Source organism: Acinonyx jubatus, chromosome B2, assembly GCF_027475565.1.
Source record: "Acinonyx jubatus isolate Ajub_Pintada_27869175 chromosome B2, VMU_Ajub_asm_v1.0, whole genome shotgun sequence".
Taxonomy (NCBI): Eukaryota; Metazoa; Chordata; class Mammalia; order Carnivora; family Felidae; genus Acinonyx; species Acinonyx jubatus.
The window spans coordinates 39,718,928-39,744,060 of NC_069385.1; the positions used below are offsets into that span (position 1 = coordinate 39,718,928).

The window sequence follows — 25,133 nt, forward strand, 5'->3', positions numbered from 1 at the left end:
AGAAAAGAAAAGAAAAGAAAAGAAAAAAGAACCCAGTTCACTTTTATAAGAATAAAAAAAGAAAGACAACCAGAAAAGCTGGGGATTAGGAGGTAGGAACAAAGTATGATCCAAAAGTAAATTAGACTAAAATGATTTCACTTTTACAAAACCTCTGGGGTATATTCTCTATGTATATAGATGATATAAATAGGTATAGGTATAGGTATAGGTACAGGTATAGGTATAGGTATAGGTCAATCTATCTTTCTATCCCAGAAGAACTATAAAAAGATTAGGACCAGCTGGAAAGAGGTAAGAAAAAGGACTTATATTTTGTCATAAATCCAATTTGGTTATTTGATTCTATAAAATATATACCTGAAGTAACTAGATTTTTAAAAGAAATATAAACATATTATCACAACATGTTTCTTCTTAAATTTTTTCCCAAAAATTATTAGATGATTTACAAACATGAATTTAGAGTGTCAAAAGGTAATTACTTTTATTTACCGCATTCTATAAATCTTTAGTCACAGCCTAACACCAGGGTGAGAGCACAAAGTATCTTCTTGTAGAACAAATGACCCACACTTCCCCAAGGGAACACTTCCTTTTGAGAATAAATTGCATTTACCATGTTGCATGATTACATTTATTTTAGGACTACAGGCTAAATCCATAAAACGTGTAATGATGTTTTTTTTTCCCCTTCCCAGGCTTATGGGAAAAGACGTATTTTCACAACTACTCTAAGTCATTAGAAGCATTGTTAATTTACTACTATCTCAAGTCTCTTCATCTTTAATCTACATTGATTTTCTGTCCTGAACACAGAAAGTGTGCATTTTTAATGCTTTAGCAGCAATAAGTTTTCTTTTGGATATTTTTTCTCTGAGAAAAAATGAATGAAAGAGGCAAAACAACTGCTTGTACAGAGATTAATAACTTCCTAGAAATGACTGCAAGGGATGCACACATTTTTAGGAGGTAACATTATTAAAGAAATTAAGCACTAAAAACTTAAAAAAGCATATGACCCAGAAATAGGACATACTAAGTGCTTCTTATTTATTACTGTTGGTTATATTCTATGTCAAGACCTGAGCTCCATGAACCATAAAAATTCAACTTACAGCCCTGGGTGGGTCTCTGGGTGGCTCAGTCAGTTGAGCATCTGACTTCGGTTCAGGTCATGATCTCCCACTCATGAGTTTGAGCCCCACATTGGGCTTGCGGCTGTCAGCCTGTCAGCACTGATTCCCATCCTCTGTCCCCCTCTTTCTGACCCTCCCCCACTTATGCTCTTCCAGAAATAAATAAATGTTAAAAAAAAAAGAAAATTTAAGAAATTTAGGGATTTTTTTTTCCATACAAGTTGTGTATGTGACTATCTGCTTTCCTGCTTTTCTGCTGATCTCCTACGGTATCTATACATTCCCCAAACTTTCATATCAGAATGTTTTACAAAACGGACCACAGCTTTGTCTTTTGGTGCTTCGGTCATGTGGCTCTCAGGCCTTGCCCAGGATGACATGCTGTTTCTTTCTTTAGCATGTTAGCGCAAGAGAAGAAAATCAAGGAAGTCAAAGCAGGTGAGTCTTGTCTGAAACTGCTTCATTGTTGTGTTCCTAATGCTGTGCCCTCCTCCTCAATGGGAAGAAGGATGTGTGTCAATTCACAAATCAATACTCATTAAGAAGCACATGTAAATATTTTGAAAAAAAAAATGTATTATTGAGACAGAGTAGCCAAATTGAACTGTAGTTCTCAAAAATGGTCAGAAATTACCATTTAAAAGTTTAATGCATTAACTAAAAAGAGTACACAATTATTTTCTTTATTATTTTGAAATAATGAGTAGAATGGGTATAATGACATAGTCTAATAGTTTATCATTCTTAAAACACAAGGGATAAAGATGAATGAATATTGGCTTCTTTTTCTAACCATAACCCTATTATAGCAAATTAGCTTTACCCACATTATTTTAATCACTTGCCTTTTCAGTTAAAAAAAAACAAACAAACAGGAAAGCATCCCAATCATTTATATTCATTTGATTTTAGGATTAGCTATTGCAGTCTAATCTGATGTCATGAAAAAACTCTGCACTACATATGATAACATACATTAATACATATTTTACCAAACAATATGGACAATACATAATATGGGTATTTTTTCAATTACATAGACAAAAATTCTCTTATCAATTATTTAAAGCTCTTTACCAATAACAGATGTGGAAAGAGATACTTTGCCTTTAATTAATATATATTAGATATAAATTATATATACAGATATGTGAATTATCACCATCATCAAAATGCTGATTACTATAAGAAAAGAAAAAAAGCACCATTCCAAATCACTATTTCTGGAAATTAAGGATACCCTGTGATGCTGTTACTCTGCAAGAATAAAATATCCATCACTATGTTTTCTGTTCTTAATTCTTGAGACATGAGGTCATTTCCTCATTAAATACAGAGCCAAAAACATAATCCTTAATAGAGGGATGACAGACTACAATTTAAAATCTAAGTGCTTTACAAATTGCAAATGCCATAATGGATTTTAAATTTGCTAACAACTTAACAAAACTTGTTTCCATTTGTCAGATAGATTGTGGCCCTCTGTACTGTGCTCCTAAGAGACAATTCAGTACAGGTGTTAAGAGCATGGGTTTGGCGGTTAGTAGGACTCGGGACTACATCCTAACTCTGCTATTTCCTAGGCATCTGAAGTTGAACAAAAATTTTGTAAAGTTAATGTGAGGTTCATAGGACTTGTAGAGGAAGATGTCTAAGAGCATCTGTCGAGGGAAATAGAAGTGGTAAACAACAACAACAACAACAACAACAACCTGATTCTTATAAATACTACTGTGATCTTAGTATGCTATATTTTTCTCTGTTTTTATGAAATTTCAGTAACGGATTTTTAGCTATTTTAAAATTATTTCTAGTTTTAGGACTGGGTTTCCTTGATCAAGCCAGTAGGTTCAAGCTAAATAAGATATTCTATTTTCTTACAAAATAATTAAGTAGATATAATGAAAGTGGGGAGGAAGGGAGTAAAAGAGAAAGGATGGAAAGATGGTAGAAAACTAGAAAGGTGGGAAGATAGGAATGAAGGTAGGAAAAAAGGTAGGGAGGAAGGTACAAAGGAAGGAAAAAGAAAGAAATATTTTTGAACATTACAGCAGCATGTCCTCTGGTAATATCACCAAGAAAATTGCCATGCCTTTAGCAGTTAGGAACCTACAGAGTCCTCAGACTACTTTATACTACTTAGAGCACTACAACTCATTAACATTTTTTGGTCATTAACTAATAAACTGAATAACCCAAATCACATCCTGCTTGTCTGTATCTTTAGCCCAAATAAAGATGTGCTGAACAATTTCACTTATGACATGAGGAAATACTTTTACGGGAGCCATTTGTATGTATGCATTTATAAATTACACCGAGAGTTAACTGGGACTTTTTGGGGAGACTTGATGTTGCCGAGAATTATACAAAACACAGGCTTTCTATGGCTTCAGATTTCCTTTGCTTAGTATTGAAATCATCTATTTTATTTTCCTTCAACATATTACATTCCTTGAAATGCCAGAGACCCTCAAAGGGTACTATTGAGTTCTTGTTCCAGTTACCTGTTTTAAATATTTTTTCTTTACTCTTATATGAGAGATTAGTAAGGGAAACAAAACTCATTGCCAATATTTTCTAAATTGGATTTATTGCTACTGTGCTCAGTGTTTCAGAGGATGTCACATGCTATTACTTTATCATTTTTTCCCAATTAAATAGTATAAAATGTTCCATCAATAATTTGAAACTCTACAAATAACAAATGTGAAAAGGCACACATTTTCCTAAGACTCTATTTCAGGGACTCTGTCTGCCTTTTTGTTTTATCAAAATCAGAACTAAGGATAGTGAAGCCTTATCATTAAACTTTTCAAAATGAAATTTAAATTTTATAATTTTTAAAGCAATAGAAAATATCACAAAGGGACATGGAGTTTATTTCAATAAGAAAAAAATAATAAACATCCCAAATAAAAATTTATGATAAAGGATAGATATCTTTACTATGTTATGAATACATAAAACAATACATAAAAATTGTTATGATAAACGCTGACTCCAAAAAAATGAGTAAAGATAAATAAATCCAAGCCAAAGACAACCCCCCTAAAAAAGGATATCAAAGTGGAAAATGGCTAATGAACGCATGAAAAAGTTCAACTCTGTGAAGATAAGTAATGCAATTCAAAACAAAAATGACATTTCTTTTCTATAAGACTGATAAATATGAGAACAGATAATATTCAGGGTTAGCAAGAGCACAGTGAAATAGACTACACTGCACATTTGTGGGAGGATAATTCAGTAAACTAATTTTGGATAGGTAACTGTCAATTATATACTAAGAACCTTAAAATTGTTTAAGGTGATTTAAACAATGATTAAAATTAAAATGATTCAACTATACTGAGATATTTCTCCTAATGAATGAAATCACAAATAAAGATGAGAGCATTTTAACAGAAATGATTATATTGAATTATCTATCATAAAAATGGAAATCATGTAATATATAATATATAACATACCACAATATATAGTATATATTGTTATAGAGTATGATAAATAAGAATGTAAAAGGTTAAATGAACAATATCCATATGAATTTTATAACTGTTTGATAGAATGTTAAAGAAATGATGACATATTTGAGATGTAACATAATCTGACATGTTTCATTTGCACATACATGAAGGGAATATGCAGAAATATTAATAATAGTTTTCAATTGTAAAATTGTGAATGTTTTTATTTTTATACTTAATTGTTTAATAATGCAAACATATAATATGGCAAACAAAGAAATAACAAAGACCTATATTTCCAGGAGAGAGAAAAATAAATTTCACTGTTCGTATCTAAGTCTCCAGTGCACAGAGATTGTTGGAAATTACTCAAGTGCAGCAATATATTAATGTTAGTTACAGCTTGCCCCCAATTATACATTTTTTCTGCTAAATACAGATTCTTCAATGATCAGAATTTCTGATATCCATAATTCCATTCAAGTTGTTTTTTAAGTTTATTCATTTATTTTGAAAGAGAGAGAGAGTGACTAGAGGAGGAGGCAGAGAGAGAGGGAGAGAGAGAATCTTAAGCAGGCTCTGCACTATCAGCACAGACCCCAACATGGGGTTCGAACTCATAAACCATGAGATCCTGACTTGAGCTGAAGTTGGACACTTAACTGGCCACCCAGATGCCCCTCTTTTTTTTAAGTTTGTATTTATTTATTTTTGAGAGAGAGAGACTGAGTGAGCAAGGGGGGAAGGGGTAGAGAGGAAGGGGAAAGAGAAAATAGCAAGTAGTTCCACCTTGGCAACAGAGTGAGATCATGGCCTGAGTCAAAACCAAGAGTCAGATGCTTAACCAACTGAGCCACCCAGGCACCCCTCAAGTTTCTTTTAGTTTTAATTCCTCTTGCTATCTTTAGGGAAACTAAAAATCTTAATTCCATTTTGATGGTGAAATCTCTATTTTCCTGAATCGACTTTTGACCTTTAATATGGCATCATGGAAATTAGATTCCATTAATTTGATTATACAGAAATCTGCTATATAGAAAATATGCAGAAATAAATAACTAAAACGGACTGGTACCAAAACTCAAATGATATTATTATAGAAACTTAAAACACAGTATTAGTTTTGAGAAATGGTAGTAGGTGGAAGCCAGAAGGGCAGTGAAGAGATCTCATTGAAGACAGGAAGGAGGGCAGTAAGAAAGTTGTTTTTGAGGACTGGAGAAAAAAAAGGATTCATAATAAATTGCTACCAGAACAATTAACTTGACCATTTGTTGCAATACTGGAAGACAGAAAATATACCTAACAACTTGTGGATCTGGCTAAGGGGACTTCCAATCAAACAGCGGACAGTGTTGTCATCTTTTAGCCACATATAATATTATATTGCAAGAGAGAGATGAGGTAAAGAAAGAACAATTCAGGTTTTAAGCAGAATTTAGAGGATATTATTTCCAACTCAGGATTTGGGGAGTTGGAAAATAAGTTTCACATTTCTAGTATCTCCAGCTGGCAAGAGGTTTTCCATGTAAGATACTGTCTCTAGATGAAATTCAAAATGCTGTTTGCTAATCAAGATCAAATCAAACATATAGCTCTAAAACACACTGTTGAGACCTCAGAAAGATTTCAGAGGATCTTTTAGCTATATAAAATATCTAACAATCTTAAAGGTGTCCCATGGCATCTTAACTCTCAGCTCATGCATCTTTACTCTCAAAAAGTCTGTCTTGAAAATATCTGTTGGTATGTATTTTACCTAAAAAGATGGGATTGTACTTTGATACATAGGAATCCTACAAAATTGGTTTAAACGTTGTAGCAGGCTGAAATAAATGGGGAATAAATAGTTCACCCAATAGCTTAGAACACTTTGCTCTATTTTAAACTGCTTGCCAGCCTATTACTAGTCTATGAAGTTTGGTATCATTTCAAGTAATAATAACAACAATAAGGAGAAACATATAGCTAACCTTTATTGACCACTTAAAAAAATACAGCTACCCTACAACCCAGCAATTGCACTACTAGGTATTTATCGAAAGGATACAAAAATGCTGATTCAAAGAGGCTGACACACCCCAATGTTTATAGCAGCACTATAAATATTAGCCAAATTATGGAAAGAGCCCAAATGTCCTTCTGATGAAAGGATAAAGAAGATGTGTGTGTACACACACACACACACACACACACACACACACACAATGGAATATTGCTCGGTGATCAAAAAGAACAAAATCTTGCCATTTGCCACAACATGGATGGAAATACAATGCATTATGCTAAGCAAAGTAAGTCAGTCAGAAAAAGACAAATACTATATGATTTATCTCATTTGTGAAATGTAAGAAATGAAACAGATTAACATAGGGGAAGGGAAAGAAAAACAAGATAAAAACAGAGAAGAAGGAAAACCTTAAGAGACTCTTAAATACAGAGAATAAACTGAGGGCTGCTGGAGGAGTGTTGGGAGGGGATGGGCTAAATGGGTGATGGGTATTAAGGAAGACACTTGTTGGGATGAGCATTGGGTTTATATGTAAGTGATGAATCCCTAAATTCTATTCCTGAAATCATGATTACACTATATGTTAACTAACTTGGATTTAAATAAAATTAAAAAAAAATAATAACAATAAGGAGAAACATATTATAACTAACCTTTATTGACCACTTTTTAAATGCCAAGTGTTGTGCTAAGGACATTCTGTAGAATATTCCTCTTACACCTCCAAACCAATGCCTGAGTTTTGAAACTATTCAAAAATTTTGATCCACATCTAGATATTCATTCCAAGAGCTCTATCAGAGATGGAGATGACATATTCATAAGATTATGATCAACTGATACATGAATTCAGCAAAGTCACAAGATACAAAATCAATGTCCAGAAATTGGTTGCATTTTTATACACCAATAATGAAGCAACATAAAGAGAAATCAAGAAATTGATCCCATTTATAATTGTACCAAGAGCCATAAAATACCTAGGAGTAAACCTAACCAAAGATGTAAAAGTTCTGCATGCTGAAAACTATTGAAAACATATGAAGGAAATCGAACACACAAAGAAATGGAAAAACATTCCATGCTCATGGGTTGGAAGAATAAGTACTGTTAAAATGTCAATATTACCCAAAGCGATCTACACATTCAATGCAATCCCAATCAAAATTGCACCAGCATTCTTCTCAAAGCTAGAACAAACAATCCTAAAATTTGTATGGAACCACAAAAGACCCTGAATAGCCAAAGTATTGTCGAAAAAGAAAACCAAAGTGGGAGGAATCACAATCCCAGACTCTAGCCTCTACTACAAAGCTATAATCATCAAGACAGCATGGTATTGGCACAAAAACAGACACACAGAACAATGGAATAGAATAGAGAACCCAGAACTGGACCGACAAATGTATGGCCAACTAATCTTTGACAAAGCCAGAAAGAGTATCCAATGGAATACAAAAAGATAGTCTCTTTAGCAAATGGTGCTGGGAGAACCAGACAGCAACATGCAGAAGAATGAAACTAGACCACTTTCTTGCACCATACAGAACAACAAATTCAAAATGGATGAAAGACCTAAACATGAGACAGGAAAGCATTAAAACCTGAGAGGAAAAAATAGGGCACAACCTCTTTGACCTCAGCCACAGCAGTTTCTTGCTTGACATGTTTCCCAAGGGAAGGGAATTAAAAGCAGAAAATGAACTATTGGGACCTCATCAAGATAAAAAGCTTTTGGACTGCAAAGGAAACAACCAACAAAACTAAAAAGCAACTGACAGAATGGGAGAAGATATTTGCAAATGACATATTGGATAAAGGGTTAGTATCCAAAATCTATAAAGCACTTGCCAAACTCAACACCCAAAAAACAATAATCCAGTTAAGAAATGGGCAGAAGACATGAATCGACACTTTTCAAAAGAAGACATCCAGATGGCCAATAGACACATGAAAAGATGCTCAACATCACTCATCATCAGGGAAATACAAATCACAGCCACACTGAGGTACCACCTCATACCATTCAGAGTGGCTGAAATTAACAACTCAGGCAACAACAGATGTTGGCGAGGATGTGGAGAAACAGGAACCCTCTTGCACTGTTGGTGGGAATGCAAACTGGTGCTGCTGTTCTGAAAAACAGTGTGGAGGTTCCTCAAAAAATTAAAAATAGAACTACCCTATGACCCAGCAATAGCACTACTAGGAATTTTTCCAAAGGATACAGTAGTGCTGATTCATACGGGCACATATACCCCAATGTCTATAGCACCACTCTCAACAATAGCCAAATTATGGAAAGAGCCTAAATGTCCATCAATTGATGAATGGATAAAGAACGTGTGGATTATATATACAATGGAATACTACTTGGCAATGAGAAAGAATGAAATCCTGCCATTTGCAGCAACGTGGAAGGAACTGGAGGGTATTATGCTAAGTGAAATAAGTCAGTCAGAGAAAGACAGACATCATATGTTTTTACTCATATGTGGAACTTGAGAAACTTAACAGAAGATCATAGGAGAAAGGAAGGGGAAAAATAGTTGCAAACAGAGAGGGAGGGAGGCAAACCATAAGATACTCTTAAATACAGTGAACAAACTGAGGGTGGATGGAGGACGGGGGGAGAGGGGAAAATGGGTGATGGGCATTGAGGAGGGCACTTGTGGGATGAGCACTGGGTGTTATATGTAAGCAATGAATCACTGAATCTACCTCCCAATCTAAGAGCACACTATATACACTGTATGTTAGCTGACTTGACAATAAACTATATTTTAAAAAGATTATAATCAGAGGAACATTATTTACACAAATAAAGAGAACAGTTAAATTAAGAATCATTAATATGATGGCTTATAACTCATTAATTAAAGCATGAATTAATATAATTATTACTTTTATTTTAAAAGTAGGAACTCTAAAAATTGGCAAGTTTATGCCTGTTTAAAGAATAAAAAAAACGGTAGATGCAAGATTTCAATCCTAGTATTATGACTTCAGAAGACCAATTCCCAATTGCTATACTTTTTTCCCTATATTAGATCATATCACAGTTTATATAAGAAAATGAATCATGCTATCGTATCTTGTGTATTGAAAAACTTTAGCCTGCAAAAAAACATATCCTACATTATACATGATTTACGTGGCTATACACCGTTAGAGGGGACATGTGCTCATCTCTGGGCATGCACCCAGAGGAGCAAGCTATGGGTTTCTCACTCATCCTTAGCCAGACAGTGGATCCCTTGGTCCAGCTGTCACCACATTGTCTGTTTCAGTATCAGTGAGCTTTATCTAGGTTCCAGATGACTGAGACAACAGGTCATAAGAGGGCATCTTTTATGTGAAGGAGGCCTTTGTGAAACCCGAGAAGGCTTGCTGGTTTGTGTTGAACAAGGCAGAGCTCTAGCTGCACTATCTTATATATATTCCTTTACCACAAAATTGCTTTATAATTTTAAATAAATGCTTATAGACTTTTCCTTTGTCAAAAATAGAAGAGAAAAAGTGATGAAACTAAAAAAAATCTACATTAATGAAGCGCTATAGCTGAGATCTGAGGCACACACAAAGGTAAAAAATTCTAAGTTATGGTTCCCATAGCAACAGCAACACAGTTGGATTTCACTTTTATGTTAAGTAAGTTTAACTCGAGTGGAGATGCAAAACACTCCCTCTGAACCAAAAAGAGAATTATGGAGAATATAGAGACTATGATCCAGACTCTTCTGGCTTTCAAAGGTATCAAATATTAACCCTAATATATATTAATAGTTTCACATCAAAACTCTATGTTCATTTGCATTGACTTAAAACTATTTTTATTCAATTTATAAAATATGATTATTTAAAATGGGAAAAACTCCCATCCAAATGTGTTAAGTCAAAGGATGCCATCTTATAATTTGGAAATATAAGTGCATAGTTTGTTTTTAATTACAATAGAATACTTGCTGAAAGTTTAATTTATGAAAATACAATCTGATTACATTCACTGTCAAGTGTTTTAAACTTGACATTTCCAATTACTGTAGATATTATCTGAAACTAGGAAAACAAACTAACGGTACTTCAAAGAGAGGGCATACATATAAATTTTCAAGACATTTGTAGTTTGCATCTGTATTTCAATGTTTTTAAAGAAGCAGGAAGGGTACTTACTCCTGTTATGTAACGAGGTCTATATTGAATAGTCCCAAATAAACCAAGAATGACGATAATAATATGTACAAAATTTGCCAGGATAGGTGCCCACTGATATCCAAGGAAGTCAAATATTTGCCTCTCCAGCACACAAACCTAGAATAGTAAAACAGGGTACAGAGGTAAGCACAGTGGTGAGAGAGAAGAGACGGCAAAAGGATCATATTGCATTATAATTAGCAATTATAACTGTGTTACCATATCTGGCATTTATCTTTAACAGTAAGACTGACATTTTCAGGTATATTTCAAAGAAACACTATGGAGGCTATAGATCCATAGGCAGCTACAATCCTTTTCAGAATGATTTTGTGGAGGCATCAAGCCATATTCACAGGATATCATCTGTGCAGTCACAGGATAAATTATATTGTCATATGCACTAACACTTGAATTCATCAACCAGCAAGTTTGCAAAGTCCACACAAAGGGTATGTTGTTAGGATCTGCTCAAATGTCATTATATAAATTGAAAAATAAAACAAATGGGAGTTATGTGGAGGAAAAATAACTCATCAGCAAGTCAACCAACTTGGATTATGGACTTAGATTTGCCTCTAACTGTGGTTGCGAGACTAGCTAAGTCTAGAAAGGACTAGGTAAGTCTTTCACTTCTCTGGGGGTACTGATCCTTCATTTGTAAAATTGAGGATTTTGACTTCTAGCCCAAATAATACTGGATTATAAATCAAAAATGACTTTTTTTGTTATACTCAGTTATGTATATAACCAGACAAAAGGGTGCAAAAAGGACATTAAAACAATGAGAAGCAAAAATAAAAAAAAAAGTGTCACTGTTATAAAAGCAAGGAACGTAGGTCATTTAAAATTATCCTACATTTATCTATGTTTACAACTTGACAATTAAGACACAGGTACAAATCTAAGGATTGAGAGAAGAAAAACAAAACAAACCAACCAACCTAATCAACCAAACGAACAACTAAACAATGACACAAAAGATGTGATAGTCCAGAAGTACCATTTTATATTGACAAGTAAAACCTGATAGCTATCAAGTTTCTCATCAGATCAAATAAACTCACTTTTATTCTTCCTGCCTGCCCTCAGGTGGAATGATAATAAACGGTTGCGAGTAAAACATTGTGAAAAGACCTGATATTCCACACAAAGATTCAACAGTGTCTTTGGTTGTTTTTCAATCTAGGCTTTAAAGAAAAAGGATATTTTAAAACCCCTACATTACTAACATTACTATGCTTTGATGATATTTCTTGTCAGAAGGACATACTGACTCTCAAAACAGCCAGTGTGCTTTTAAATTAAATACCTGTAGCTCAGTTTGAAGATTTCTTGAATGATCAATGTTCCCACTGTACTTCTTTAGCTGAACAACACATATTCCCATCAGGCATTGAAAAAGAAAATAAATTCATGACAACTGTTTGCATAACACTTCTGTTTCCTAAGGCAACCAAGGGCTGTAACAGTAATCCAGCCTTGTCAAATCTTCATTTTCACTTATCTTGGCAATGATTAAAAAAAGAGAGAATCTAGGTCTGTTCTACCTTGCATATTCTAAATCCACAATATCCACCAGAGTTGCAAAAGTGGAACGTAAATAATATTGCACATAACTGCAGGTTCATAAACCTTGAACTGCCTTCTAATGAAACATTCCTTCAACTGTTATCATGCAGTCAACACTTCACATAAAGGAGACCCATTTGTAATGTTAGGCAGTATAATGTATCCCTTGTTTTTGAATCTATTAATGGTACCAAAAAAATAAGTGGCGGTTCTCGGAGCAACTGCTAATCATTTGTATAAAAGCTCTCTCCAACTTAGAACTCTCTAAACTCATCCTATGAATAAACGGTAAGTAGGAATGTAAACAGCAGCAAGAGGAATCTAAACTCTATAAATTTTGAGCATCATAACTGTGGGGACACAGCAGGGAAAAAGTATAGAGGATGAAACGCATTAGTCAAACAGTGGGAAATCTCTCGATAAATGCACCAATTATGGAAGAAAATAGCAGTACCATCGTTAATTATAAAAAATATATAGATGATAATATAGTTGCTAATTCTGCATGGCTAAAATTAATTTATGTCAACATTTATTAGTCTTTTTTTAATGACAGAACTAATAGTTTCATCAAATATTACTTACAAGGTTATGCAGACTGAGTAAGTTAATGTGCAATTGCTCAATTATAATATTCCTGCTTTTACCCTGTTTCTGATTGACCCTATTAGCCATCATAAGTAGCTTTATCATAGGTCCTGTTATTTAGAGCTGGGACTAAAGAAGGGAAGATTTTTTGAAAAATTCAGAGAATATAAAGGGAATAACAATTTATAGAAGTAGTTAGTCTTTTCTAAGAATTCCTTCAAAAAGGAATTATATTAACTGTGGAATCACTGAAAGGGTTATGGGGTTGTAGGGAAGAGAACAGATACTAGTTAAAACATTTCTTAGGTGATGGGCATCCTTGCTAATCCCCAGTCATGTATTATCTCAATGTGTCTGAGAGGTAAATATTGTCTTACTTTTCAGATTCAGAACTCTCAGATGTATGGTGGCTAAGTGATTCTCCTGATATCTTAGAATGGTAAATACTAAACAAATAAACAAACAAAAAAAGTAGGCTCTGTGCATGGCCAGTGGGCCATGTTCCCAATGTTGTAGATTTGTGACACACCTAGTCCAGAAACAAAAGCTTTCAAAGTTTATGTTGTAGACCTATGTTGGTCACAGGATATGTGCTGCTTTTTACCTTACTTATTTTGGAATAATACAGAGAATTTCTTTGATCATAGTTGTCAGTTCATATCATCATTAGTCAAGGCAAATTTGTTTTTTTTTTTTGTTTGTTTGTTTGTTTTTTGCCTCCTTCAACCCATGTTCTCAGAGTTATTTTGCTTCCTCCCATTGGACACTCTGTAATATATTTGCTTTATGTGCTTTCTATTACCTGGCATACAAATACAGGTATACGGCCTTGAAAAACATAAACAAATCTTCCTCAACTTATAATGGCATTACTTCCTGATAAACCCATCACAGGTCAAAAATATCATAAGTCAAAATGCATTTAATACACTTCACCTACCAAACATCCTGTCTTAGTTTATCTTTTTTAAAAATGTTTAAATGTTTTTGTTTCTTTTTGAGACAGAGAGAGACAGAGCATGAGCAGGGGAGGGGCGGAGAGAGAGGGAGACACAGAATCTGAAGCAGGCTCCAGGCTCTGAGCTGTCAGCACAGAGCCTGACACGGGGCTCGAACTCATGGACTGTGAGATCATGACCTGAGCCAAAGTCAGACGCTTAACCAACTGAGCCACCCAGGCACCCCTTATCTTATCCTATCTTGAATGTGCTCAGAACACTTACATTAGCAAACCATAGGACAACATCATCCAACGCAAGGCCTATTTTATAATAAGGTGTTGAATATGTCATATGATTTATTGATATTGTCCTGAAAGTGAAAAACAGAATGGTTGTATGGGTACAGAATGGTTATAAGTGTACTGGTTGTTTACTCTTGTGATCTGTAGCTACCTGGGAGCTGTGGCTCCTTGCCTTTGTCTAGCATCACTAGAGACAATCGTACTCCATATCACTAGTCCGGGAAAAGATCCAAATTCACAATTTGAAGTACAGTTTCTACTGCAGATGTATTGCTTTCACACCATTGTAAAGTCAAAGAATCGTAAACCAAACAATCCTAAATTCGGAACTGTCTCTACCGCTGTTGTTTCTGTGTGCCGTTTTCATATAAAAAGTGTTACGGAATAAGTCCCTCTCATGCTTGTTAGTTTTGCTGTATGTAAATTTTGTTCTTTGTGTTTTGTTTCTACATAGTAGCCTGTTATTAATGCATAACTTGTTGCTTTCCATAAAGAATTCTGTGCCTTTACATTACTATTATTATGATGTTTCTATTTGTTAAGATAAACACAAGCTACTCTTTATCAATTATTATTTCTGCATCTATTGAGATAATCACTTTATTCTTTTCTTTGATATCATGAATGCGATTGTGTATATTGATGGTTTTTGCCACGTTAAACTTTCCTTTTCTTCCTGGGAAAATCCCTACTTGAAATTTAATATTTTTTTTACCAGAGTTTCAGTTTGGATTAAAGAAAATTTTATTTGTAAGTTTTATATAGATAAGCTGACCCATAACTTATTTTTTCTCTCTTTCTCTAACTCTGTTATAGAGGTTGTAACAGCCCTAAAATATAAGGTACAACACTCATTTAAACACTTAACAAATTTTGAAGAAACCATCAGTCCTATTCTCTTTCCCCAGAAGCAACCGCGTCAATTTGAGGAAACTCTATTAAGTACACAGCTTTTCAGGAAAATATTGTATGTATAAGCCAACACATAGGCATTTGTCTGTCATATATATGTCTTGAATTTTTCCCACATAATTTTATTTACACAAATGGGATTGCAATGGTATGGTTTTTCCCCTTGCACTTTGTGATGTTTGTGGATGTCTCTCCATATTAGTGCACCCTACACATACATTATATCCTTATTATTAAGTGCTCCATTTAAAAAACTATTTATTTTTGGGACAGTGCAAGCAGAGAAGGGGTAGACAGAGGAGGACAGAGGATCTGAAGAGGACTCTGCACTGGCAGGGTGACAGCAGCAAGCCTGTGTGGGCCTCGAACCACCCAAATTGTGAGATCATGACCTGAGCCAAAGTTGGACACTCAACTGACAGAGCCACCCAGGTGCCCCTTAAGTGTTCCATTTTAACAGATAATCATTTGGTTTCCAAGTCTTGGCTATAACACACCTGAGTGCATTAAACAACCTTGTATATGTGTGTTGGTACATCTATAGGCTAGATCCTTAGATGTGAAAATGCTGGGTCAAATTCTGATCGCAAAATCCCAAATATTATAAAAATGTTATTCATTCTCTTTGATATAAACGTATATACTGTTAAAATATGAAAACTTCTCTACTCTTTTGCATTATAATAAACATGAATCTTAGTAGTCACTGTTTATCTAGTTGAACACGCTTAAACTGAAAAAGTTTTCAAAAACTTATAAGTATATTAAGTAGAATTCATCTTACTAACAATGACAACAAATATTCATAAAAAGCACCTGTGAGATCTCTTTAGGATAAATGTATTGACTTTTCAAACTGGACGAGACTCACTCTACACTCCTCAATTTATATCTGAGAAGACTGGACCCAATTAAGTAAATAATTTGTTAAATTAATTTGACCCCTTAATGGGAGTATTCAGTCTACAGCAAGTTTGCTTCAAATGTTTGCATGGCAAATTGAGAATCATTCATATTTCCTAGGTAGCTATTGCCATTTAGCTGTATTAACAAGGCAATTACATGTACATGAACACTTTAAGATATTCTTCTAAAAGCCATAATGGGATGTTTATAGCTAGCTCTTTTCAACTGGTGGGACTCAAAATTGGGTTCCTTGAGACACTGCATTTTGTGAATAACTAAGATTTCTTAATAAATTTTCCTCCCCAATATTTCTGTAACTTTATGCCCTTAAAATGTAATCTGTAAGTTATTACAATCAATATGAAATAAAACTAATACACAGAATTTGAGAAGAAAAATATATTTTTTTATTCTATTATAGTAGAACACAGGTTCCTCGATTTAAAAAGAAATTTGAGTGTGTTATTAAACGCTAGTAACCAAATTGTTTCTAGTGTCTAAATTATATATTGAAATTGAAATTATCTATGGACATGCCTGTTCTCCTCCCTGCACCCTCACCATTTCACTGTCTTTACTCTCCTTTAGGAATCCTGCTTTTAGACTGTCTCCACTCTCAGGTATCTGAGGAGAGATAAGACAGACCCAGACTGAGATGCTAGGCAAGTGGAGCACTCCTATGCAAAGTCCCTCCCCGTTATCCATGTGAACTTCAGGGAAATGACAAAGCTCATCATGAAATTGTAGAATTTCATGAATCAATAAAGAAAAGATTTGCCTTTTCACTGGTTTCAGGAGAAGATAACTAACAAAATTAGCTTTATTAGAGCATAGAAAGTAGGAAATACGAGGGGAAATCATGATGAAAACTGAAATGGGCACAACAGTCCCCACAATGGGTCCAAAGTTCTTATTTTATCTGTGGGGACTATGAAAGTTTATATAAACTTCTAGACAGACAGAACCTCGTATGGCCATCTGTTTGTCAGAATTTTGTCAATAGAAATAGCTGTGACTTTCTCCTACATTCCAGTCAAGTATGGTCAATTGTGTCTTCCCAGTTGTAACTACTCTTTTGTTTCTTGCCCAATAGAGAACATAAAACAACATTGAAGGAGGTAAGAAAACAGTTCTGGTACTGTCTCCTTGACCCATATAGGACTCTACTTCTATATCACTACTCTGAGATCTTGCCTCGGATTCATGATTCTCTTGCCTGACTCCCCACTGCATTTTCTATTTCTTGCTTGTCTGCCCATTTTGGTAAAGCTGCCTTATGTCTGTATGTATTTAGTTGTTTGTCGCCACACTACATCTCATCCATATTCTGGTTACTTACCCTCCCCTGCAGTCTCCTATGTGAATTGTAATCTCGAGCACAATCTGGACTGCCTGCTCCAGAATAAAAAAGCATGCCCCATGTTGGTTTCTCTTCTTTTTAAGCCAAACCCCAGGAAATATGTAAAGACTTTAGAGGTTTTCTGGGTCTTTACAACACTGTTGAGATGCTGAGGTCTTTTCGACATTGTCTAAAATACCACAGTATTACAAAGCAAAATTCTATATGGATATGATTGATGATGTTCCCTGCTTAAGATTCTCTGTGTTGTTCATAGTGGACAAGTGAGAACATATATGCCAGCTTTTAGACATTATCGGCAGGAGATATTGTAGAGACAAATATCTTTTATCTCACCAAGAGTCCCGATTCAAATATGAACTTAAGAGAATAAACTTGAAGTAGGGTCTACAATAATTATACATGTAAGATATGGACGCAGCCATGCACAGAGTTTTACTTGAAAAATTTTAACAACTCTTGACTAACTGCAGTTTTCAAGTGTGTCCGTGTGTGTGTGTGGGGGGGGGAGGTGTTTGTTTACTAAATAAAATTGTGAAGTGTTTGATAAGATGTTGGGTCACAAATAACAACTTACCCTATTTTAGTTAAACCAAGGATTTTCTGTCTCCTCCCACATAATTGTTTTTCTTTAAATACAAAACAAAGGAATAAGCCTGAAAGACAAATAATGAAAACATCACCAAAAGGCGATCTGTCCCCAGTGGCTTCAATTATAATAGAAGTTAACATGGGGAAGGGCGCCTGGGTGGCTCAGTCAGTTAAGCATCTGACTCTTGATCTCAGCTCAGGTCATGATCTCACGGTCTGTGGGTTTGAGCCCCACATCGGGTTCTGTGCTGATGGCATGGAGCCTGCTTGGAATTCTTTCTCCCTCTCTCTGCCCTACCCCACTCATGAGCTCTCTCTCTCAAAATAAATAAATAAACTTAAAAAAAGAAAGAAGTTAACATGGGGTGCCTGGGTGGCTCAGTCGGTTGGGTGTCTGACTTCGGCTCAGGTCATGATCTCACAGTTCATGGGTTTGGGCCCTGCGTGTCAGGCTCTGTGCTATCAGCTCAGAGCCTGGAGCCTGCTTTAGATTCTGTGTGTTCCTCACTCTGTGCCCCTCCCCTGCTAATGCTCTATCTCTCTCTGTCTCTCAAAAATAAATAAACGTTAAAAAAAATTTTTTTAACAGAAGTTAACATATCATAGTGGTTCAGGACCGAAGGTTTGAATCAGAAAAATCTTGTTTAAATTCTAACTCACTATATGACCACAGGAGGTCAACTGACCTCTATGAATCTCAGTGTCTTCATTTATAAAATGGGAATATTGTAGTACAGAGCTTTTTTTTTGTCATACAGAACTTTTAAGATTGGCATGAAGATCAAAATAATAATACATATAATTACTACAATGCTTAAATTACAACCTAACATGTTTGCTAATTAATTCATATTTGAACAACACATAAGAAGTTCAGACACTGGTATTTTAGTAAAAATATTCTAGATTAATAGACTTGCCAGGATATTTTAGTTAGAGACGATTAACTGTTTCATATTTTACCAGTCACAACTGCAAATAATAATATCCTGGGGAGGGGTCTTCCTTAATGAATGTTTTCCTGCCTCATTCAACATTCCATGTATCTCATCGATTTTAGTACGATGTAAAAGAATAGGCTTCAAATATCACAATTTCTTTCATGTTTTTCTTTCTCTCTCCCCACCTTATTTAAAAAACTCTGTTTCCATATAGTTAATCACAGTAAAGATTTTTAGGAAAGTAATGGGAAAGACTTGGCATGAACTCAAAGAAACGCAATAAAAACAAGTATTCCTGCTTATTACAGAAGTGCTTTTTCTTATAAGGTGCATTACTGAAACAGTCCATGGTATTTCTTACGATTTTTATTGAAATACAGTCAATCATATATTTTTGAGGTTAAATTTATAGAGTTATTTAACTGACCCACCTCAGAATAAAATAGTATATTTTAAAATTTTTCTCATCCCTTTGTGTAATAATGCCATTTATATATAACTCTGCATATGACAGCTAATATTCTAGTTGTTGTGATATCAGAACCATTTATTATTTCTCACAGCTGTTCATTCTGCATAGTCATTTATAACCATTTCATGAGTTAACATTCATTCTATCAAAAGACAAATTGATGACTAGCATAACATACTAGATTTTTAAAAATATATCATTCTAAAGAAGAAGCACAATAATTTGACACTAGAGCACAAAAATATTGCTTGACTGTTGTTGAACTGAACTTACCAAGTCATATAACTGCCTGATCTTTATGTTGATATGCCATATTGTGTGTGTGTGAAATCACTATTATTGGATGTTTAGTGGTAGGGATTTAACATTATTTAACTTAATATCTCCTTATCATAACACAAATCTTTGCCCTCTGAATAGTGAGTATGGATTCTGATATAATGATTTTTAAAACTTGAGTACTTATTATATCCAAGGCATTATGATAAGGACTTTGATATGCTATTTTAGTTAATGATTACTTTTAAATCATGCATTCTAACAGTGATTATCTATCATTACCTTTATTGTACAGATGAGGAAATTGATACCATGACCATGATTATAGGGCTAATCATTGTAACTTCAATGTCCATATTCTCAACCACAAACTATTTACAACATACTAGAATACTAGAAACTTATAATAGAATCTGATGCTGTTGCTTTCAAAAATTTTAGGGAATCATTTCTACTTTATTACCAAATACTTCCCTAATTTGATAAGTAAACATAAGAGGTTCTTTGGACAAGGTAAAAGATAAAAAGATACAGCAATACATGTCTTTTAAAATGTTTTAAATAACTTTTACATATAGCTCTATGGCTTGCAAACACACAATTATGATAACCCCATAAAATAATCATTATTACTACTATTACTCTATTTCTACAAATTGTGCAATTCACTCTAAAGACAAGTATACGGTTAGGACAGAACCTTTTTGAAAATAAAATAAGCTGAAAGTTTATACTACTGATGCAGTCAGTAGGCTAGTAATCCCACAAAGGTACAATAAAACGACATTTATGTAGACTTGTGTCACGAAATGATTTCATACCTAGATAGACAAATTCTCATTTATTAAGTTTACGGTCTCCCTGTATTTATATGAAATTACCTAAAAAGATCACAGCTCAGGTCCTCTTGATAGATGGGTCTTTGTTTTGATTTTTTTCACAGAGTCTATAATTTTACTCAATGGAAATCTAACTTCTCAGAAGAACTGAATCAACCAAATGATGGCTGTTCTAGGTAGTTTTCATGGCTCACACAAAGCCTTGACAGGTATGAATGAGAATGTTAATGCATCCATTTGACCTTGAAATTTCCAGTTACCTCCACAACAAAGTCTTAACTGATTCAAGCTCAAGCTAATAAACCAATGGGATAAATATTCATAACATAGGGAGAAACTGCTTAAAGTGCAGAAGACCATGGCCATGAACTTTTGAATCATGTATGCTACAGGCACTGATGACATATTATAAGTATTGGAACATGCAAAGCACTGTCCAAGGCACCACTGAGGTGTGGGGTAGGGAATCAGTGATGAGATGAATCAATTTTCACACTGGCTGGCAGAAATAGTCTTATACTATAAGACACCTAATATCTGAAATGGTTCTTAGGGCAGAAATTCTCAAAACTTCAAGAAGACCCAGGTGTAGCTGTTCAAATGACACCCCTGCTATGGATCTGTCTATCTGCTTCTGACCCATTTCCGGATCTCCTACTGCTCATGTAGCAGGTGTACAGAAAAAAACCCCACCATGTGGCTAATATTAACAATATGTAGAAAAACAGATGAGAGAAGGGTTGACTCTATTTTAATAAGAGACTTTAGGAATTGGGGAGAATAAGTTGCTAAGTTCATCATCAGCATCATCTGTTCAGCACAGATTTTTTTTTAATTCATCGAGAGCTCAGTAAAAGCCAAAATAACAAAAATAGCTTGAAATGTTCTTATTTTCATGTATCATACGGTATTTCTTTCTCATAGCAAATGACTTTCTCTAGAGAAAATTCTATTGCTATTTTTTAACAGCACAATCATATTAAACATATTAAAGTTGCCATCTGGAGAGTTTCAAATTTGTCAACTAGGTATATATATATATATATATATATATATATATATATATATATATATATTTTTTTTTTTTTTTTTTTCCTGTAAAGCTGATAAAGAGTCCAAAACACGTCTCATATATCATTATCAGAGAAGCAATGTGTAGGCAGTTTTCAGTTTGGGTCTTAATAAATACTTATTATCTTTGTATAGATTTATATTTTGTGAATTCAAAACAATGTACAATGCCACTCCAATACTCCTGCCCTCCCCCATTTGAGACAGTGAATTAATAATGTTGCTACTATCATCGGCATCCCCTGTTAAGTAGATGTTGTATATTTAACAGGACTGGAGGTGGAAGCACACGTACTATCTCAGGGAACAGAGGTGGACATCATAATGTCCTGCACTCTGGTGTCTCCCTGTCTCCTTTCCCTCCTATCTGCTCTTCTCTTCAAATGAACGCACCAGCAGAGGTTTCAGGGCACTATTTCTTTGACTACAGCAAGGCAGCCATATGGAAGCTGTCAATCAAACCTCTCAAACTCTAGGTTACGTCTCTTTCATAAAATTCAATTTCATAAGGATGGGAGATGGAATGACAGCCTCACTTACTCTGACTGCTAAAGGCCAATCAAGAGTTGAAATGAAAGCAGAAATGTTATCAAGATCACTACCGTGTACTGGCAGTCACTGTAGCAGTGAGTTATATCAGAAATTGCAACTAGGAATACAAGAGAATACCATTTCAGATGGCTACAGGAGCATTTTAGAATTTGTCACGACGTATGCTATTTTTGGCATGGTAAATACCATGTCTTCTGTGCCCTTTAAAGTAACCATATTATTGGATTCAACACAGATATGGAGATGCTATTCTGAAAAGAGGCAGTCATAATATTTGTTTTTCTGTTGACAGAATGTCTGTGGCTGTCCATGGGTGAATGTAATTAGAGATGATATTCTCTATCAGCTTTAGGAGTTCTACCATAGACTCCATTAATGTAGCATAGATAACTGGTACAGGCTCAAAATGATAAATTCTGTCAAGCTATGAAATGTATTTCATACCTGAAACTTTAAAATTCAAAGCATTACAAGCACTCCTAAATCTTACACACGGTTTCCCCGTCCACATGTGCATGCTTTATATACTATTATTAGTATTCATAGCACTATTCCAAGCATTTACAGATATGAGCTTACTTAATAAGGTAGACAATACTATTATCTCCATTTTATTTTAAGTTTATTTATTTATTTTTGAGAGAGATTGCAAGTAGGGGAGGGGCAGAGAACAAGAGGGAGAGAAAGAATCCCGAACAGGCTCTACAGTGTCAGTGCAAGAACCATGAGATCATGACCTGAGACGAAGTCAGGTGCTTAACAGACTGAGCCAGCCAAGCACCCCCTATTATCTCCATTTTAAAGATGAGAAAATCCAGGCAGAATGATTAGTTTCCCAAGGTCATATAGCTGTTAATTGGTGAAGATGACTTGTGTAGTATCCAAACTTTGAACTACAATCATGTTATATTTCAAATGATATTATAAATATATATGCATATATAATAATGCATAAATTGAATATATGTGTATGCATGTTAGTTGTTATAGATTCAAGAATTTTTTCTTTTTAGTTTCATGAAGTCATCATTCCGTTCCTTTTCAGTGGGTTCATTATTAAGTTAATGAACCCACACAAAACATTGCCTAAATTTTTATTTTAAATAATAGAGCTTTTTCCACCTTTTGTAGCCCTGAGCATGGTACCACATCATTGCAGTGCTTTTAGGCTCCTATCTCCCAGTGACACGCGGTTTCATTGGCAATGGAGAATAAATTAGACAATATCTCTTAAATGATGCTTCTCTCTGGAGAGGTATTTAAAGATGCTAACTATATTTAAGGGGTCCAATTTACTAATGAGCTGTCCAAAGCACCAAACTACGATATTCCACCACTCAAGTTATAAGCTTATCTAGAGCTGGCTGTAACACTAACTCAAACCTGGTTATATGAGTTGTATTCATAACATGCATCACTATACGATTTAATTATTACATATTCGATTAACTTACGAGTCCAAAAATATAGCTTTAAAAAATCTAAGTGTAACATATTATGAATGCCACATAAAAGCATAAAGGTGAGTTCCTAAAGGATAGTTGGAAACAATTATATAAATACAAATGGAATCTTTTTCCAAATTATTTTACAAGTCTTTAAGTTCTTATTCCACTGTAAAGAAACCAATGACAAAAATTCAGAATTAATAAATTATGGATTTTTTTATGCAAAAAATACATGTCAAACTACAGTCAGTGATTCCACACACAAAGAAGAGTTATAACCATAAGTTATGACTTTGATTTTAAAAAATATTAAATTAAATTATGTAGAATATGTTTTGCTTCACATATTAAGTTCACAAAATAAAAATTACAACCGAATCTCAAAATGTTTTTTCCTGCTTTGCCTTTTTGATCTCAGTGTTTGTCATTGCTGTTGATTATTACGTTTGTTTTCTTTAATTCCCTCCAATTGGCTTTATTTGCTTCACTGACAATCACATTTCATATTTCACTTTGAAGGAAGCAATGTCAGTCTCAGACCCCAGTCACTGGACTCCAGCTGAGCTCTGCCAAGTCCACCACTGGTCACATAGCTTTTACAGGCATGACGTCACCATGGTGTTGCATTTTCCTGCCACTTTCCCATTCCCTGTTGTTCTAAGGGAGTTGATCACCTTGCTGGTCTGGCGAAGTCTAAACACTCATATGTAATTATAGTCCTGCAAATGCATACAGAATCAAGCCACATCATGGTGGGAATTAGAAATGAGCCTAGTCAGTAAAACAGAATCTACTAATTACTTGCACTGATGGTTTTTCGGGAAGAAAATAATCATGACTCTTTTGATAAAAGGCAAATAAAATTGCCTGAACACCCTTCTACTATCTTATTTCAAAATAAGTTGACAATTTTAGACTTTTTCAATGTATCCATTCTGAAAGTTCTAAGTCTGAATTGTACTTTAAAATTGGATGCATTTTACAATAATGACATTTGGTAGAAAGGCCTGCATTAAATTCATTTTAACTAACTTGCCATACAACAATACTAGAAATAAACTATAAGAAAATAATATATTTCTGTTCTAATATGTAAAACTATAATAATTTTAAAACTACAAAATATTCCAAGGGTCGTTTCTATTTTTGGAAATATTCACAGATCAGAATTTTTTCTTGATAATTCACAAACATGAACCAAAAACACAGACATGATTTAAAGTTTGTAGGATATATTTCTATTAATTTTATCATATTTGAGTGAGGTTATTTAAAAAGAACAAAATACCATATGATTTCACTTACATATGGAATCTAAAAAAACAAACAAATGAACAAAAAGCAGAAACAGACAAATAAACACAGGGAACAAACTGATGGTTCCCAGAGGGGTGGAGGGTGGGTGTTGGGCAAAACCAAGGAGAAGGAGGAGAAGGAGAAGGAGAAGGAGGAGAAGGAGAAGGAGAAAATTGAAAACTATAATTTAAGCTGGACCTATTCAAGAATTTACCAAATGGTAACTCTATGAGGTGAAATGGCAGCTTG

At 34.4% G+C, this 25,133-nt stretch overlaps 1 protein-coding gene across 3 annotated transcripts in view; it reads right to left on the reverse strand.

The window, feature by feature from the left end:
- Window positions 1-25,133, reverse strand: part of NKAIN2 (sodium/potassium transporting ATPase interacting 2) — a 977,009-nt gene that overhangs the window by 510,041 nt on the left and 441,835 nt on the right. For all 3 annotated transcript variants that reach the window (XM_053222289.1, XM_053222288.1, XM_053222287.1), the window contains exon 2: window positions 10,794-10,931. In XM_053222289.1, coding sequence (XP_053078264.1) covers window positions 10,794-10,931 — 138 coding nt within the window. The remainder of the gene's footprint in view (window positions 1-10,793; window positions 10,932-25,133) is intronic.